The 19,833-nt window shown below is 36.0% G+C and overlaps 1 protein-coding gene across 7 annotated transcripts in view; it reads right to left on the bottom strand.

Annotated features, from left to right (window-relative positions):
- MCMDC2 (minichromosome maintenance domain containing 2) overlaps positions 1-18,645 on the bottom strand; it is a 38,218-nt gene extending 19,573 nt beyond the window's left edge. For 2 of the 7 annotated variants that reach the window (XR_005381052.1, XM_038579431.1), the window contains exons 1-10: positions 18,485-18,638; positions 16,025-16,215; positions 15,801-15,931; positions 15,671-15,730; positions 13,006-13,201; positions 12,274-12,396; positions 12,052-12,156; positions 9,521-9,646; positions 7,443-7,680; positions 2,083-2,288 (exon numbers count right to left, since the gene is read on the bottom strand). Coding sequence is in view for 6 of the 7 variants with exons in the window: in XM_038579431.1 (XP_038435359.1) it covers positions 2,083-2,288; positions 7,443-7,680; positions 9,521-9,646; positions 12,052-12,156; positions 12,274-12,396; positions 13,006-13,201; positions 15,671-15,730; positions 15,801-15,931; positions 16,025-16,118 (1,279 nt within the window). In the remaining variant the exon portion in view is untranslated. Of the gene's footprint in view, positions 1-2,082; positions 2,289-7,442; positions 7,681-9,520; positions 9,647-12,051; positions 12,157-12,273; positions 12,397-13,005; positions 13,202-15,670; positions 15,731-15,800; positions 15,932-16,024; positions 16,216-18,401 lie in introns of all 7 variants that reach the window. The other 5 variants (XM_038579432.1, XM_038579435.1, XM_038579433.1 and 2 more) reach the window with 5 other exon arrangements.
- Positions 18,646-19,833: the final 1,188 nt, after the last annotated feature.

Below are 19,833 nucleotides of genomic sequence, written 5' to 3'. Positions count from 1 at the left end.
AAAAAAGAACAAGACAAGAAAAATATTTGAATGTTTATGTGTCCCATGACTTGATGAGAACAACAGTCTACAGCATGTAGCTGGAATTATGGTGAGTGTCTGGGTGGAATAGGCAGAGTGTTAAGAGACTGATCATATAGTTCATGCTTACAAGGGGGGCTGAAATTAAGCAATGTTCTTTTATGTGGAAAAAAGAAAGCAGGACATATATGTGAGAGTGAAAGAGGGTAAGTAAGATTGAGAGAGAATATAAACTACAACGACTAGGGGAAAATATATTTCAAATCCAACATGCTGAAAACCAAATTCATCATTTCTCCTCTTCAAATGGCTCTGTATACATTACTCACAATTAGGGGTATCACCATCCAACTACTTAAAACCCATGTACAAAAAAAGTAGAAGTAACATAATCTCCTTTTTATCCTTCCTTCACCCCTTACAACCATTCAATATATGGATTCAATCTGATTCCTAAGATTCTATCTTCCAAATATTTATCAAATTAGCCTTCATTCATGATAACAGAGTCTTTTGCTTATATGTATCTTTCCCTTGGGTCATAAGGTAAGTATATATTTTTGACACTATAGAAACTGCCAGAACAGTTTTCAAAAAGGTTGTACTATGTACCAACAGTATATAGGAATTCCAGTTTTTCCACAATCTTGGTAACATTTGTTGTCAATCTTTTTAGTTTTTGTCATTCTAGTAGCCAGGGCCAGCTACTTAATATGTGAGTCCAGTGTAGACTAAAAATATGGGCTCCTTAATCAAAAGCAAGGGAAAAGCTACTGTTAAGAGTACTAATATGTAAAGCTTTTTCCTTTAAAAATATTTTATCATTTATGAAATGTAATAAGACTGGTCTGGAGAAATCAGAATCCTCATCCTTTACTGGTGGGAATGTAAAATTGCATAGCCACTGTGGAAAACAGTTCGGTGGTTCCTCATTAAGTTAAACACAGAATTACCTTATGATCTAGCATTCCACTTCTAGGTATATACCCAAGAATTGAAAGTAAGGACTCAAACAGATACTTGGACTCCAATGTTCAGAGCAACATTATTCACAACAGCCAAAGATAGAAACAACCTAAGCATCTCTCAACAAATGAGTGAATTTTAAAAAATGGTATGTACATTAAATGGAATCTTATTCAGCAATGAGAAAAGAGATTCTTGAATAGACAAATTCATAAAGACAAAGTAGAGTAGAGGCTACTAGGGGCTGGAGGTAGGGGGAAGGATATGGTGTTACTGTATAAATGGGTACAGAGTTTCTGTTAGGCATTATGAAAAGTTCTGGAAATGGAGAGTAGTAATGATTACATAACATTGTGAATGTACTAAATGCCACTGAATTATATACTTTAAAATGTTAAAATGGTAAATTTTATGTTATGTGTATTTCACCATAGAGAACTCCTTCAACTTGGAAAAGAATATCTATAAAAAACCTATAACTGACATCATATTTAATGGTGACAAACTCAAAACTTTCCTGCTAAGATCAGGAATAAGACAAGGATCTCTCTTTTCACCACTGTTTCTCTTTTTCTTTTTTTTTTTTTTAAAGATTTTACTTATTTATTCATACTACACTTGATCTTAGCCAAAAGGTGGAGAAGCGATAGATTTTACTTATTTATTCATGAGAGACAGAGAGAGAAAGGTAGAGGGAGAAGCAGGCTTCCCACGAAGCAGGGAGCCAGTAGGGACTCTATCCCAGGACCCCAAGATAATGACCTGAGCTGAAGGCACAAGCTTAAATGACTGAGCTACCCAGGGAGCCCTCACCACTGTTTTTCAACATCAGAGTGAAGTCCAAGCTAAAAACAGCAGACAAGAAAAGTAATCTGGGCCAATAAAAACTTACATGTTAGCACAACTTAAGGCAAAAGCCAAAACAGAGCATTTGTATATTAAATTTCTCTTTTTATTTATAAAGGTAAAAGGAGAAATATTTAATATAATTTCTCAATTCCTAAAATGTGTACAATACAAAGCTGTTAAGTAACTCCTTGACAATAATGATACTATCAAACAGGTAAAAATTAATTAGAAAAAAATATTGTTTACCTGATTGAAGCTGTTCTAGTTTATCTTTTTTGTGTGAAGCCAAGTCTCCTATAAAGCAGATACCACCTTTAGCTAGCAAAGCACTGCCAGCTTGAATGCTAACTGCTCCAGTTCCATATTTATTCCTGGTTAGAGTAGGAAAAATTTCAGTAGAGACTGGATTACGTATACCACGGGGCACAAGGTTTATACTAAAATTCAAAAGCCTAGGAAAAAATAAATTACTCATTACTATTATTCAATGTTTGACTTTCAGAAGTGATAATGTATAACAGCTACACAATTAAATTTAATCTGAATGTTTCATGAGCAACTTTTTTTTTAAGATTTTATTTTTAAGTAATCTCTATACCCAACATGGGGCTCATACAACCCAAGTAATCTCTATACCCAACATGGGGCTCATACAACCCTGCAACCAAGAGTTGCATGGTCTACTGACTGAGCCAGCCAGACACCCCTAGTGAACACCTTTTCTAAGGATAAAAACATATATGAGACATGGTCCTTAACTTGGAAGGTTCACAGCCTAAAAAGAGAGACATAAACAAAAAACTAAAACACAATGTGTTTTCATGAGAACATCCACAGGAGAGTATTACTTCTTCCTGGAAGGAAGTCAGAGAAAGGTACAAAGAGATGACATTTGAACTGGGCCTTCCTCTTTATGGATTGCTTTCTTTTGTTTATTCAGAATTTTTGCATTTAGGCTTGCCAATAGCCCATAAAGACTATCTCTGCTGCCTATTTATCATGGTAACTCTTGATATATCTTTCTGTTTTCTAATCTCTTTGCCAATTGCCTCAGCCTCTTCATTTCTCAAATTTAGATTTTTTAAAAAAGATTTTATTTATTCATGAGAGACAGAGAGAGAGAGAGAGAGAGAGAGAGAGGCAGAGACGGAGGCAGAGGGAGAAGCAGGCTCCCCACAGGGAGCCCAGTGTAGAACTCGTTCCTGGAACTCCAGGATCACGCCCTGAGCAGAAGGCAAGACACCCAACAACTGAGCCACCCAGGTGTCCCTCAAATTTAAATTTTAAGAAAGGCTTATGATTGTCTTAGCTTCGCTTTTAAATCCTTGCCACAGAAATCATAGCTTGGGGCGCCTGGGTCTGCCTTCAGCTCAGGGCGTGATCCCTCAGTCCTGGGATTGAGTCCCACATGGGGCTCCCCACGGGGAGCCTGCTTCTCCCTCTGCCTCTGTCTCTCATGAATAAAGAAATAAAATATTAAAAAAAAAAAAAAGAAATCACAGCTTGCTGGTGCAATCAACTATAATGAGCAGACATAGACATCCAGTGTAAAAGAGGACGAAGCAGTATTTTTAAATATGGATAGGTAGATGCTATAAAATTTCTAGTGTTTATGCCATTCCAAGATATTTGGATGTTAGTTTGAAGATATATAAATGGGGGAATGAGATTTATTAAGAAACTTTTGCAAAAGTGTATAGCAGTGGTTTTCAACCCTAGCTCAGATTAAAATCACCTGGGGAGATTTTTAAAATTCCAATGGCAAGCCCCACCCCAAACCATTCTAAGGGTGGGGCAAAGTCACAAATATTTTTTTAAAAATTCTCCCAAGTGGGGCACTTAGGTGGCTCTGTCAGCTAAGCATCCAGCTTTTGATCTCAACTTGGGTCTTGACTCAGGGTCATGGGCTCAAGCTCCATGAGGTGCTCCATGCTGGGCATGGAGCCTAGTTAAAAAGGAAAAAAAAATTCTCCCAGATAATTTTAATATGCAGGAAGGCTGAGAACCTAGTTATATAGAACAAGGGGTCTCAAACTTGTCTGTCGACACATTGGAATCCAATGAGAAATTTTTTTTTTAAGATTTTATTTATTCATTCATAGAGACACACACACAGAGAGAGAGGCAGAGACACAGGCAGAGGGAGAAGCAGGCTCCATGCAGGGAACCTGATGTGGGACTCGATCCCAGTTCTCCAGGATCACACCCCAGGCTGCAGGCGGCGCTAAACCGCTGCACCACGGGGGCTGCCGGAGAAATTTTTTTTTTTGAAATTTTTTTAAAATAGTGATAAAAGGTCACATAATGTAAAGTCAAAATACAAAAATCAATTATATTTCTATATATTCGCAGCAAACGTGAAAAATGAAATTAATAAAACACTACTATTTTTAATAACATCAATATTTTCAAATATCTAGAAATCACTAGCAAAATACAGGCAAGACCTTTATAAAACATTGCTAAGAGAAATTAAGGAAGATTTAAATAAATGGAGATATACACTACATTCATGGATCAAAAGACTCAATATTGTTAAGATGTAAATTCTCCCTAAAATTGATTTATAAGTTAAATGCAGTTCCAAAAAAATCTTTAATGGCCTTTTTTTGGGGGGTGGTGAGAGATTGGTATTAATATATGGATTCTAAATTTTATAAGAAAATGAAAAGGACCTAAAATAGTGAAAAAGAATCTTGAAAATGAAGAATAAAGTTGTACCACTTGATTTAAAACTTAACATAGAAAAAAAAAAAAAAAAAAAAAAAAAAAAAAAAAATAAAACTTAACATAGAACTACAATAATAAAAAATGTATGGTACTATATAATTATGGACAAATAGGTCAAAATAACAGAAAAGAGTTCAAATTGATTTAGGTATAAAAGTTCAATTTTATACCTAGTTTATATCCAGTTCAACTGATTTCCAACAATGGTGCCACAACAATTCAATGAGGAACGGAAACTCTTTTCTTTCTTTCTTTCTTTTTTTTTTTTTTTTTAAGATTTTATTTATTTATTCATGAAAGACACAGAGAGAGACACAGGCAGAGGGAGAAGCAGGCTCCATGCCAGGAGCCCAATGTGGGACTTGATCCTGGGTCTCCAGGATTACGCCCTGGACCAAAGGCATGAGCCAAACCACTGAGCCACCCAGGGATCCCCCAGAAAGTCTTTTCTTTCTTTCTTTTTTTTTTTCAGAAAGTCTTTTCAACAAAAGGTATGGAAAAACTGTATAAATGCATAGGAAAAAAACATTAATCTTGACTCCTATCTCACACCATATATAAAAATTAACTTATGATGAATAGCAGACCTAATATGAAAGCAAAAACTACAATGCTCCTAGAATAAGATATAAAAAAAAATCTTTATGACCTTAGTGTAGGAAAAGATTTTTTTTTTAGGGTTTTATTTATTTATTCATGAGAGACACTGAGAGAGGCAGAGACATAGGTAGAGGGAGAAGCAGAGTCCCTCCAGGGAGCCTGATGTGAGACTTGATCTCAGGACCCCGGGATCATGACCTGAGCCAAAGGCAGACACTCAACCACTGAGCCACCCAGATGTCCCTGGAAAAAATTTCTTAAACAGAATCCAGAAAACTCTAAGCTTAAAAAAAACCAATAAATTGAATTTCATCAAAATGAAAAAGTTTGCTCATCAAAGACATTTTTAAGGCAAAAAAAAAAAAATACTAGCTTTAGACTAAAAGAAAAATCTCATGGTACATATATGTAACAAAGGATGTATATGGAGAACAATCCCACCTAACAGCGGGCAAAGGACTTGAACAGACAGATACTTCATAAAAGAAGATATGTGAGCAGCCAATATGCCAATAAGCAAAGACCAGCAGGCATCAGTTGAAATGTAAATTACAAACATAACGTGATACCATTTCACATGCACCAGAATGGCTAAATTGAGAAAGACTGACAATACCAGATGTTGGTGATGATAGAAACAAGTGGAACCTTACATTGTTGGTAGAAATGTAAAATGGTATAACCACCTTGGAAAACCTTTTGGCAGTATCTCATAAAGTTAAATATATACACCTACCTAATAACATAGCAATTCCATTTCATATCCAAGAAAATGAAAATACAAGTCCAGAAAAAAGACCTGTATAGGAATGTTTACAGCAGATTCATTTATAATAGTGAAAACATGCAAAATCCAATGTCCATCAATGGGAGAATGGATAAACAAATTCTGGTACATTCATATAATGGACTACTACTCATCAATAAAAACAATGAACTACTGACATAGACAACTGGGTCAATCTAAAAAACATGTAGAGTGAAAGAAAGTAGGCCCAAAAGAGTATGTATACATTGTATGATTCTTTTTTTATGAAGTTCAAGAACAGGAAAATTGACCTATGGTGACAGAAATCACCTATGGAGATAGGAATTAAATGAAGGAGCTTTCTGAGGTGATGGAAATGTTCTATATCTTATTGTGATGGTGGCTATTGCAGTGCATGCACTTGTCAAAACTTACTGGATTATATACTTAAGATCTGATTATTTTACTACATATAGATTTTAACTAAAAAGCAAAAATATCTCCTATCACCCCAAATACCACAGAAGACAAACAGAAAAAGAGACAAAGGCCTTAATTTACATGAGATATCACAAATCATTTAGAAATAAACTAAATAGAAAATGGACAATAATAGTCAAAGAGGTTCAAAGAAAAATAAAAGTGTTTAACAAGCTCTAACTGATGCTAATCTAATTAAAGAAATGCAAATTAAAATAAAATACCATTTTCCACCCATCAGAAGGCTAAATTTAAAAGTCTGATAATACCCAGTGTTGGTGAGGCTGTGAGGAAACAAATACTCTTATGCTCATCCATGGAAGATTAAATTGGTGCAATCTGTAGCAGTTAGTACCACATTTACATTGCAATTTAATTTTAGCAAAACATCATCTGTCCAATTAAGTTAATTTGCATTTTTTACATTTTAAATTCATTCTATAAATTTGTTTTTGCTTTACAAATGCATCCAAGGTATTAATACAAGAAGTTTATCCCTAGCTTTTGAACACTTAAGTAACTTTAAAAATGGTACTTCCTAGTGGGGAGCCCCAAAATGTTGAGTAGATGTTTATTCCAAAGTTAGGATGATAGCCCCAAAACAGTAATTGTGGCACTTTTCACAGACTTATTTGGATACAGTGCATGAGTATTTTTTAATGGAATCTTGTAGAAAAATAAGACAATGGCTTGTTGGCTCTTAGGGGGAAGATTATTTTTAAATGAAAGCAAAGTACAAAAGCAGAACACTGATCTAGGAAATGAGGGAAAAGGAAGCCTGTTAAGGATGCATTTATTTGTAAACTAGGTCTGAGTGGGGAATTGGTTGAAATTTTGAATGGTTAGATCCTCAAAATACTGAAGCAAATATCCAATTAATCAATTCCTGTTTCTAAAGTTTTGAACTTCGTTAATAAAAGTTTGTTTTAAATATTTATACTGTCCAGATAAATTCTAAATATTTGTCTTGTAATAATGCTCATGGAAAGGATTTATGCAAATCTATGACCACTTTACAATTTGAAAACATTCATGTCACATATTTTACCTGTCTATAAGTAGAGTATCACTTGTTATAATTAAAATATCCAGGCAATCTTTCAGTTCCTTGTTACGGTCACATGTTTGTACCAGACTCATCAGTAAACAGAGCTTGAGCAAATTATAAGTCCCAGGAGGAACAATTTGTGATGCAAAGATATTGGCAAGTATTGCTGTAAATTTCCAGCATGAGTTGGACGTCAAAGAGAGAAGATCCTTGAAATTGTTGCTAATTCCTGAGGGAACTGAAAATAAATATTAACACATTTTTAAAAAGGGTTTTTAAAACAAGAAAATGACATTATAGATCTCTAATTCCATTTATCTAAAATATTATCAAATTGTAGTTCTAGTAATGCCATATGGATTCAAATTCTTATAATAATATTAAATTATTATATATAGTAAATATATGAAATTATGATTAGAGGTCACTCTAGTCTCTTAATTTTATCCCAGGAAATATAACAGAAGGAAGCAGTTACCCCATGAGTCCACACAGTGGGGGGCAAGCAAATACCTAGTTCTTTTACTTTTAAGGAAAACACAGCCAGGTCAGAGGCCTCCTGTATTGCAGTGTTTGCTTTTATATTTCTGTTTAAAACAATACCACCTTTAGTGAGAGCTAAATAGTAGAATGGGAAATATTTGAATGTTGTTGTTAAAAGGGAAGATTTACTGTCTATTACGGAAGATTTACTATTACTTTGAAAGCACTGTACTGTACTTTACTGTAACATTCTAGATCTTTTCCACTCCCCTACTCTATCCAGCTCCTGAAAGAAATGAGTGATTTAATCCAATTGATCACTGGGAGGAATAGCTGTGCATACATAACCTACTCCCTTTCTCCTTCCTCTTAAGCCACCATCATAAAGCAATTATTTCCTATATCCATTTATACCTACGGACCAAGGGAGACCTACTTTAGTGTAGCTCCTGACACATTTGGGTGGTTAAATCTGCCTAATTCTGTAGTGCAGCATGAGAAAAAATACATTTTCACCTACATATAAATCATGCTCTGCTGCCAAATCAATAAACTGGAAACACTTCAAAGAAAAAAATATTTAAAATATCATTAAAATATGTATTGTCCATTAGTGCTTCCTTTCATCAATATTTTTATTCTTTTAAGAAACTTTTCTCTTCTGGGATGCCTGGGTGGCTCAGCGGTTGAGCATCTGGCTTTAGCTCAGGGCATGATCCCAGGTCTGGGGATCAAGTCCCACATCGGAATCCCTATGAGGAGCCTGTTTCTCCCTCAATCTATGTCTCTGCCTCTCTCTGTGTGTCTCTCATGAATAAATGAAATCTTTAAAAAAAAAGAAAAAAAAAACTTTTCAAGACAGGCAGAGGTATCTAGTATCTACTTGCATTTAAATTCAACTTGGGCCTCTATTATTGCAGATGGTTAACTAATGATTCCAAAAGAAATTCTAACTCTATTCAAGATTTAACTAGTCTTTTCCTACTTTATTTGTGTGCCAAGTTAAAAGATTAGGTCTGCTCTCCACTTTTACTTAATGCTAATTTACGTTTGAGTTGTTAAAGGAAATTACCAGTATTAAGGTATATTTTAGCCCCCATCTGCCTTTCTCTTTTGTCTTATTTCTTGATTGGTTCAGAAGTCAGATGAGGAAAAGGATGCTACTGTATTGGGTTCTTTTTCTCAGGCCACGAGTTACTTTGTCTTAGTCAGAAAACAAAAGGTTGGGTAGAAAAACCTTTTGATGAATCTCTAACTCTTGGCATCTGGACACAATTTTCTCATTGCTAATTATGAAAAAATCAAAAGGTTTAGGCAAAAAACAGAGTCCTTCCTGTGGACAAGATTCTACATTATCACATTTTATTTTTTTAAAGCATTTATTGTGTGAAATCATCTTGTTGATTAGTTTACATGATTACTGATTGTCTACCACGACTTAAAAGTAGGAACCTTGATTGCCCTAATTACAACTATATACCTAGTGCTTAGAAGAGTGTCCAGCAATACTTATTTCCTGAGCAAATACTTATTTCCTGAACACATGGACTTAAATTTAAATATCTGTTAATATATGATACTAACAATTTTCTTACCTTTTGGATTGCAAAAAATGATACTGTTTGCCTCTATACAGACAGCAGTTTGTGAAGTTTTTACACATGTTGGAATTCCAATAATTTTATACTCACTTCCTATATTCATTTTACCCACTGATTCATCTAAGATTAGTAAACACAAAGAAAATATGTATTCACTAAATGAAACTTTACATGATCATATGGTTCTAAGATCTAGAACTAATAACTCAGTAGTCAAGCTGGTTGTAAAGTATCTACCTTTGTTTAGTACAGTATCTATACAGAGTAGCACTAATAGTGTAAATTGAGGCAATTTTATTGCTGATAAGTTTTTATATTTATAGGCAATGACGAGTTAACCTCAAGAAGCATGAGACATAGCAACTAGATAGTCTCCTTTAATATAACTAAAGGAAAAAAAAGATCTTTCTATTTAAGGCAAAACATCTTTTCATTAAATGACAAAAACATAGTTTAATAATTATAATTATAATTCCCTTATACATAATAATTCGAGAAAAAAATAATTTATAAGTATTGTTCACTGCCTACAATATAGACAAGGTATTTTTACACATATTATCTAATTGAAAACTATTAGATATTGTTATTCCTGCTTTGTACCTGAAGAAATTGGGAAGTTAAGTAAATGGTACAAGTCTAAACAATATGTAGCAGAACTGAAACTCACATCTAGATCTGCCTATCTCCAAAGTCTACCTTCTTGCACTATGCTAGATTTTCCTTTTCACATCTACAGACTGGGCAAAGCTTTTGCACAAATTCAAAATTGATTGATAGACTGACTGTTTTAAGTAGGCTCCACGCCCAGCATTGGAGCCCAATGCGGGGCTTGAGCACAGGATGGCAAGATCAAGACTTGACCTGAAGTTGAGTCAGACACTTAACCAACTAAGCCACCCAGGCACCCCTCAAAATTTATCTTAAAAACACATACTAAAGGGACACCTGGGTGGCTCAGCGGTTGGGCAGTTGCCTTCGGCTCAGGGTGTGATCCTGGAGTCCCGGGATCGAGTCCCAGGTCGGACTCCCTGCATGGAGCCTGCTTCTCCCTCTGCCTCTCATGAATAAAAGAATAAAATCTTAAAAAAATAAAAATAAAAACATATACTAAAAACCTTTATCCTCCAATACACAGTTAGAAGTTGGGTGGTTGTAAGGCTATAAAGAAAGGCTTAAGGGCAGCCCTGGTGGCTCAGCAGTTTAGCACTGCCTTCAGCCAAGGGTGCGATCCTGGAGACCCAGAATCTAGTCCCATGTCAGGCTCCCTGCATGGGGCCTGCTTCTCCCTCTGCCTGTGTCTCTGCCTCTCTCTCTCTCTCTATGTCTCTCATGAATAAATAAATAAAATCTTAAAAAAAAAAAAAAAAAAAAACCCAAACCAAAAAACATAGGCTTTGAGGCCAGAAAGCCTGAATTTGAATCATGACTATGCCACATATTTAGCTATGTGACTTTGGACAAGTAACTTCTCTGTGCCTGAATTTCCAAGTTGTAAAATTGAGATAACAATAGAACTTACTTGATAGGGTTGTGACTAAATGAGTTAATATATGTAAGAGTGCCTGGCACACAGTTAGTGCTATATAAAAATTACCTATTATCATCTGTGCTTACATGCTTGCCTCATCCTTGTCAGGCCATGGTGGAAAGAGTTTTTGTTTGGGTCTCTACTTCCCTAGCTCTTGATTTTCTTTCTATTTTTTTTTTTTAATTTTCTTATACATGGTTGACATCCAAGTTCTCTCTTTTTAAACAGTTTAACTCCTCCAATTTCAACCCAAGAAAAGAGGCTGAGACCCATCCTCATTTTCACAGTTCCAGCTTTTCAGTGAAGATTCACCCTTCCCTGGGTGATTGATACCGAAAATGATTTCCTCTATGGCAGACTCTGTCCACTCACAGGTTTTTACTCATGCAGTTCTCAACAGTTAATCATATGTCACAACTCAGTCATTTTTTAAACAAATATTTATTGAGGTTTTATTATGTACAGTAAAAAAAAAAAAAAAGTCCTTACTTTCATGAAATTTACATTATAAAATAACTCCAGGGCCTCTTCAACAGCTCAGTTGGTTAAGTGGCTGACTCTTGGTTTCAGCTCAGGTTATGTCTGGTCTCCCTGCTCAGTAGGGAGTCTGCTTTCCCTCTGCTCCTCCCTCTGCTTGCACATACTCTCTCTTTCAAATAAATAAATAAATCTTTAAAAAAAATAAATAAAATAACCCCAATATTTACATAATATACAACATAAAATGATGGGAGACCATTACCATAAATAATTGTATCCCTGAAATTTAGCACAGTGCTTAGAGCATAGCAGGTGCTAATACCTTTTTAAGTTAATGATATATGACTTAATAACTGATATATTAGCTAATATGACTCTTTAAAACACTCAAAAAGATACCTGTGATTCTTAAGCTATAGAAGCACCATTTATAATACATGGCTATAAACAAATCAATTACATATTTCATATATTTTAGAGCAATTGGTTTTTAGTTCATACAAAACTTACTTACCTCTTAGAAAAATTGTAAGAGATTGAAACCTAAATGGCTGGTTGTTAGAATATCCTTTAAAAGCCTGAAGTGCCTTTGCTGTGATTATTTCAACTATCTGTTTATCTTAAGGCAAACAGCAAAAAGAATAGTTATTTGAATATACATTTAATTGAATTTCCACATTAACATATCAAACACTATTTTAAAATTTGTAATTACAAAATATAAATGCATTTTTACCACCAAGTACTCTAAATTTTCTGTCTTCTTGAAGCGAAGATGAACATAGATTGCACAAAAAGTCATTTCTTACTGTTGCAGATTCTGTAGCACCAGGCACATGCACTCTTATATATTGAAATCCTGAAAGAAAACAAAGGTAAGCTAAATTTGACTTTAGATTTAGCTATCCATTTTCAGTCCTTTAAAATTAATCTAATTCAAAGTATAATTCAATTTTGCATATGGGTTCAGAGCAGTTCAATGAACATTTATTGCACGGCTATTTCTTGCCAGGCACTATGCCAAGGTACTAGTGATATGGATACTTAAACATACAGTTTCAAAAAGCAGCAATAAGAAACAGATAATTTCAATAAGTGGTATTCATTTAGAGTGGCATAGAGAGGAATGGCATCCAACCCAATGAGAAGTGGGGATGAATGGAAAAGATGTCCGAAGAGGGACTGAAGTGAAGTTAAGCCAAAGGTTTGAGAGACGACATTACAGGGAGAGGTAACAGCATGAACAGTCATGAAACAATGTGTGAGAACAAGTACTTCAACAATCCGAGATAGTAGGGAAAGAAAAGAATGCACTCTTCAAGATTACGCAAAGTGAACTTATAAACATGAAATACCAAGTTTTATTCTATTCTTTCTACTCTATGAATGTTTCATAACTAATGGTAAACATGATTTAGGATTAAACAATAAATTGCTTGATGCTTTGATTTTACATTTTTGTATCTACCTTTTGAAAGAGGGCATGCTTCATCCGAACAAAGAAATCTTGCACCTTGTGTATACTTGGTTACAGTTGTCATTGAAATTACAATTCCTTGCATCATATAAAATCTTTGAGATGCATAATCAAGTGGAAACTCACAAAGATCAAGACTATAACTTCGCAGTTGTGGTAAATGTGTTAACTTCAGCACTATATTAATCTAATAAGAATGTAAAAAATGGTATTAATAAAAATTGCAGATCCAACTGGACTTGCATTACACTATAGTAAGTATATCTGTGGAGTAAATCAAGTAAATGATTTGTTACTGTTATTAGGAAACAAAATTTAAGCATAAGAAAAAAGATTTAAATATAAAATTAAAGATGTAAACCCCTTAAATCTTACATTTTAATTGAAAATATTATTATGAATTATTTTTCTTTATTTTTTTTAATTTTTTTTTTATTATTTATTTATGATAGTCATACAGAGAAAGAGGCAGAGACATAGGCAGAGGGAGAAGCAGGCTCCATGCACCGGGAGCCTGATGTGGGATTCGATCCCGGGCCTCCAGGATCGCGCCCTGGGCCAAAGGCAGGCGCCAAACCACTGAGCCACCCAGGGATCCCTGAATTATTTTTCTTTAAAACCACTAATTCCTGGCTATAAAACAAGACCTACACTGAAAAGACCTACAAAACAATGACAATCTAATACTAATGAATACTTTTAGTGCCAGACTGTGATCTCTTAAATATAATTTTTCACCAAAAGGAACCAAGGCTGCTTAAGGTAAATGACTGACTGTAGGTCTGGGGCAGAAGATATACCAGATGGACCTCCTGCACCTCCATGTGCCAGAAACCAAGGGAGCTACAAAAAAATTAAAACATGGGATGTGCCAAAAGGACATAAAAGCAAACTCCAAGGGACTCCCAATGATCAAAAGTACAATAATATAAATATCAAAAAGAGTGACAAAGATTCATTGAAATATATTAGAAATATTTTAAAATTTATGAGTTACTCATAATAATAAAGAAAGGAAAAACAAAACCAAGAAAATTATTGGTCATTATTGGAGGCTCCTAGATTTCAATTCATTATTCTCTGAAAATTTATTTTTTTTATTTTTTTATTTTTAAAATTTTTAAAAATTCTTTAAAAATTTTTTTATGACAGTCACACACACACAGAGAGAGAGAGAGAGAGAGAGAGAGAGGCAGAGACACAGGCAGAGGGAGAAGCAGGCTCCCTGCACTGGGAGCCCGACGCACATCTCCAGGATCGTGCCCTGGGCCAAAGGCAGGCACCAAACCGCTGCGCCACCCAGGGATCCCTATTCTCTGAAAATTTATAAATGGAAAGAATCAACCATTTATTCTGCCTTTCAGGTACAAACTGTATTTCAGGGTGACCAAATAGTTGATGAGAGAAAACTTCTGCTATAGAATAACTTCAACTAATAAATTCAGAAAGGTTGCTGAAATTAGAAAAATCACAATTTTGCAACTTCTAATGAAATAATGGATTCTAAGTAATGGCCATCAGTGGCTGTAAAAACGATTAGGTGAATATTGATGGGAGAGTATATATTGAAGAGATCAGACTGACATTACCAGAACCCACTGATCAGTAATTCTGAGATTACTAAAAGTGGAAAAACAGTGTATTTCTAATGTAGTGCAATATAAAATACATGACAATAAGTATGACTTATTCTTGTCAAAATGAGTTGAATCTGAATTTTTTTTTTTATTTTATCCATAAGACAGAGAGAGAGAGACAGAGACATAGGCAGAGGGAGAAGCAGGATCCACGCGGGAAGCCTGATGTGGGACTCAATCCTGGGACTCTGGGATCACGCCCTGAGCCGAAGGCAGACACTCTACTGCTGAGCCACCCAGGTGTCCTGAGTTGAATCTGAATTTAAGCAAGTTTTTAGAGCCAATTTATATTTTCCAGAAATATGGGGTATGGAAGAATAAATACCATAAAACATAATCAGACAAATCCAGAGTATGAAACATTGTACAGAACAATTAACTAGTTTCTTCAAAAACTCAGTGGAATAAAAAAGGAAGAGGGAAGAAATTGCTCTAGGTTAAAAGAGGTTTAATGAGATACAATAACTAATTATAATGCATAGACCTTGTTTTGATCCTGATTTGGACAAATCAATTTTGAGACACTCTTGAGAGCCCAAATAGGTAATTTAAATATGACCCGGATTTTAGATGGTACCAAAAAAATTGTTATTTTGTAAGGGGTCATAATGGCACTGTGGTTATATAAGAAAAATGTCTGCAACTTTTAGAAGTTGATACTAAAGGCTGTAGGGGGTATCATTAGGATGTCTGGGATTTGCTTTAAAATATTTTGGCAAAAAATGGATGATGCAGGTATAGCAAAGTATTATAAACTATTAAATCTAAATGATAGCTATATAGAGGTTCACTGTATTATTCTCTTTGTTTTGGGGTATGTTTGAAATGTTTTATTATAAAAATTTTCAATGTTATGATAATAGAAGAAGCAAAGATGTGTATTTAAGATACTGTGTTGAACTCTGAAGAAATGTAGTCTCTTTTTTAATGAACAAAAGTATGAATATAAAAATATTTATTTACAAGTAATTATCAAGTTTTTACCTTAGGTTTCTTTGTTAAATTTAAGTAAAACTTACTTGAGTTTCAGTCTGTAATTGTCCAATTAATGAGAGAGTCTTAACAGCAGTAAAACAGACCTGTGATTTCAAACAAACAAAGTTACCAAAAATTCCACGTGGCATAAAATTATTTCTTTCTTTAACTTACTGATTGAAAAACTTGAGCAGCTTTTAAAGGCTGGTGTAAAATGTGATTTCCTAGTTCAGCATCCAATTCAGTAATATCAGAGGGATTTATTAAAATATTGAATCGATACACAGCATAACTTTGTTTTGAATCTGTAAAGATACACAAATATAAAAATGCGGATAGTTACATGTAGGGATTTATTTTAAAGTTTCTTAAATATAAAGTCCCTTTGTTGAACATACCATTGTAGGACTTGCAATCATCTATAAACTTTTGGAGGCCTCCACTTCTGTCAAGATAGATCAGGGCTGCCTCTTTCATTTTTAGATTTGACATTTTCTTCTGGTTAATGATTCTTCTCTATTACTAAGTGATTAAACTACTGGCTGGTAAAGACTACAGGTGGTGAAATGCACAGAAAAGATGAGACTACCTAGAAATAAAATAAATTAGAATTTTCAATTCATGATCTCTAATAAAACCTCGCAACTGTTCAACGTAAAACTGAGAGTGAAATGAGGTAATATTTTCAAATTTAAAAAATCCTTGCCCCCCCCCCAAAAAAAAATTCCTGCCCAAAAGGAAACAAAACTTTGTGGGTTTTTTTTGCCAAATAACATTTTTTTTATCGACAGTAGGTCATACTATTCTCCACAAGATTGCAAATTTAAGAACAGGAGCCTCAACTGTCTCTTTGCAGAGTAGGTGTTCTCAAAAAATGCTTGTTGGAATAAATACTAGATGATGAGGTCCTCTTGCAGAGCTTGTTTATTAAAAAGTGAAAGTGGTAAAAGTGGTAATCAAAAATTCAATCTAAGTAAAATGTAGTTAACCTAAAAAGTCTGAGGACTTAGTTCCAGATCCAACATAACACATTAAACCTTGGTAATGAGAATGAATATGTCAAATTCATTTAAAGACAGCAAACAGTAAAAAAAAAAAAAAAAAAAGAAAAAAAAACTGCAAACAGTAATTGGAAACAATAAATACCAATTGTATCAGGTGTTAGGGATAAAATGGTTAAGATTGGATCCTGCCTTCAAGGAGTTGCCAATTAAGAGAAGTCGGAGATAATGACCATCACATTTACTCATCATCAAGTATTTATTGGGCACTTAACTATTTATTAGATACCAGACTGTCCTAGACACCGGGGATACAAAGATGAGTAAAATGATTCCTACTGTTCACAAAGAGTACAATGAGAGATGAGAGATATGTAAAAAAGTTATAACTTACTTGCTATAAAAGAAATATTAATGTACTAAAGAGCACAAAAGAAACAAGATATATCAAATAGTTCACAAAATGGCATCATCCTTGTGTTAGGGTTATAATATTTTCTATTGTTTTAGGACATTTTGACTTAATACAATGGGTCATAGAGCAAAAACAATGAATTCTACTTTAAAGGTGACATTTGATAAAGATTTCACTAATTGGGGGATCCCTGGGTGGCGCAGCGGTTTAGCGCCTGCCTTTGGCCCAGGGCGCGATCCTGGAGACCCGGGATCGAATCCCACGTCGGGCTCCTGGTGCACGGAGCCTGCTTCTCCCTCTGCCTGTGTCTCTGCCTCTCTCTCTCTGTGTGTGACTATCATAAATAAATAAAACTTAAAAAAAAAAAAAAAAAGATTTCACTAATTGGAGGAGAGGTGAAAACAGAATTTTTCCAAAGATGGGGTAATCCCTTGTTACCCCAATTTTCAGACCTACAGTATTGAATCCATGTCCTTATTGCTATTTGGAATTCAGGTCACTTTCCAAAGAAACGTAATTGAGACTTGTCCTTTTTGCCATTATACGGGGGGTAAAGTTCAGAGTTCCTCAGTGGTCATAGATACAATGATCTTAAAGTGTATGTTGTGTTCAGGACATCACATCTGTGCTTCATTTGAACACAGGGTTTCTGGGTCTGAATGAAGGGAGGCTATTGGTAATGAAATTGGTGAAAATCAGATTATTAAAGCGTTTGAAGTCCGTGACGATTATATAGGCAAAAAAGAAGCCATCCAAGTCTTTAACAGGGGAAACATGGTCAGATTTTTATGTTGGTAATCAATGCCTGCTGCCAGTGCGGAAGATGGGCTGGATAGAGAGTTGAAGATAATCAGTTTCTAGCTACTGAAATAGTCCTGAGAGATAGATGTATGGTCCAATCCAGGGCATTAGGAGTGAAATGAACTAGAGGGGATGGATTCTAGATTCTTGAAGATGTCACGCTGGACCTGGTGATCAGCCTGGGGGTGTTCTCAGGGTGGGTGGATGCTGCTGCTCTAATGGAGACATGGAACCCCGAGGAGTAGGAAAATAACGTAAAGCTCATGTGAGACACTGTAAACCCTGACAGGCTCTTGGGACACCCAGATATATACAAGGATGAGGGCCACGTAAATCACAGCTTGGAGGCCAGAAGCTTAAAAAAAAAAAAAAAAAAAGAAGCGAGTGATAAAGCCCCGGTGTCGCTTGTGTAAAGCAGGGGTCCTGGGAGTGGATTCACTTTTGAGGAGGGGAAAGTGGAAATCGACATGGAAGCCTGCGTAAACGCATTAAATAAGAGAACGGGGATAAAATTCTACAAGCGTTCCTACACTCCAAGGAACTCAAGGGCCGGTTCACCTCGAACAGGCGCGAGACTCGTCTCCTCACCCCGGCCCCTCAGCAGAAAAACACCTCACAAAGCGGATAAAAGCGAATCCGACCTCACACCCTGGGATCCAGAAGCTCTCCCACTGCCTTCCGCAGCCTCTGGAACCAGGAACCCGAGCCCAACAGCGAACACTACCCACACCGCGCCTCACCCACCGGGCCCGCCAGTCAGGCGCTCCCTCGAGACCGACTCCCAGCAAGACCTCGCGCGCATGCGCGCACCTTTCCACCGTAGGCGGCGCGGGGGCTGCCGGGACTCCGCCCCCATCGGGCGGGTACCCGGCCCGTTCCTCCGCCCTCTTTAGTCAAATTACCGTCGCTCCCTCTCTGTGAGGCGCAGAAATGGGAGAAAGCTGGATACGAGCCTTTGCTTTTGGTTGTTTTCACAGGCCAGGGGTGTCTATGGGTTTTTGTTTATTTTTATTTATTTATTTTTAAGATTTTATTTATTCATGAGAGACATAGAAAGAGACAGAGAGAGAGGCAGAGACACAGGCGGAGGGAGAAGCAGGCTCCACGCAGGAGCCCGACGCGGGACTCGATCCCGGGTCTCCAGGATCACGCCCTGGGCTGAAGGGAGCCGCTCAACTGCTGAGCCACCCGGGCGCCCGTTTCTTTTGTTTTTAATTTACTGAAAACGCTCCTGCTGGGAATGCAAAATATAAGCAATTTGGGAAATATTTTGGGACTACCTCCAACGCGGAGTTACTCTAAGATCCAACAAGGCCGTGCCACACATTCTCTATTATACATAGATAATGAAAGGATTTAAAACCTATGCTCCCTATGTACAAAAACTTATACAGGAACGTTCATAGCCGAAATTGTAAACAACTGATAGTTAAATAAAACGGTATATCCCTACAATGGAATGTTATTTGCTTTAGAAAGGAATGAGGTACTAATACATGATTCGACCGACATGGATGAGCCTTGAAAATACTATGCAAAGTGAAAGAAGCCAGGTATAAAAGGCCAAATACTGGGCAGCCCGGTGGCTCAGCGGTTTAGCGCTGCCTTTGGCCTGGGGTGTGATTCTGGAGACCCGGGATCGAGTCCCACGTCGGGCTCCCTGCATGGAGCCTGCTTCTCCCCCTGCCTGTGTCTGTGCCTCTCTCTCTCTCTCTGTCTCGAATGAATAAATAAAAGTCTTAAAAGATGCCAAATACTATATGATTCCATCTTAATGAAATACCTGGAATAGACAAATCTGTACAAAGTAGATCAGTGGTTTAGACTTGAGGGGAAATGAAATTGTGGTAAAATATATATGACACAAAATAAAATGAAATTCTGTACCCATTAAACAATAATTCCATTTACTCCCCATCCTTACCCCCTTCTTGATACCCCTGACAACCACCGTTCCACTTTCTGTCTCCATGAATTAAACTACTCTAGG

Source organism: Canis lupus, chromosome 29 (assembly GCF_011100685.1).
Source record: "Canis lupus familiaris isolate Mischka breed German Shepherd chromosome 29, alternate assembly UU_Cfam_GSD_1.0, whole genome shotgun sequence".
NCBI classification, from domain to species: Eukaryota; Metazoa; Chordata; class Mammalia; order Carnivora; family Canidae; genus Canis; species Canis lupus.
This window is presented reverse-complemented; position numbering and strand designations above follow the sequence as displayed.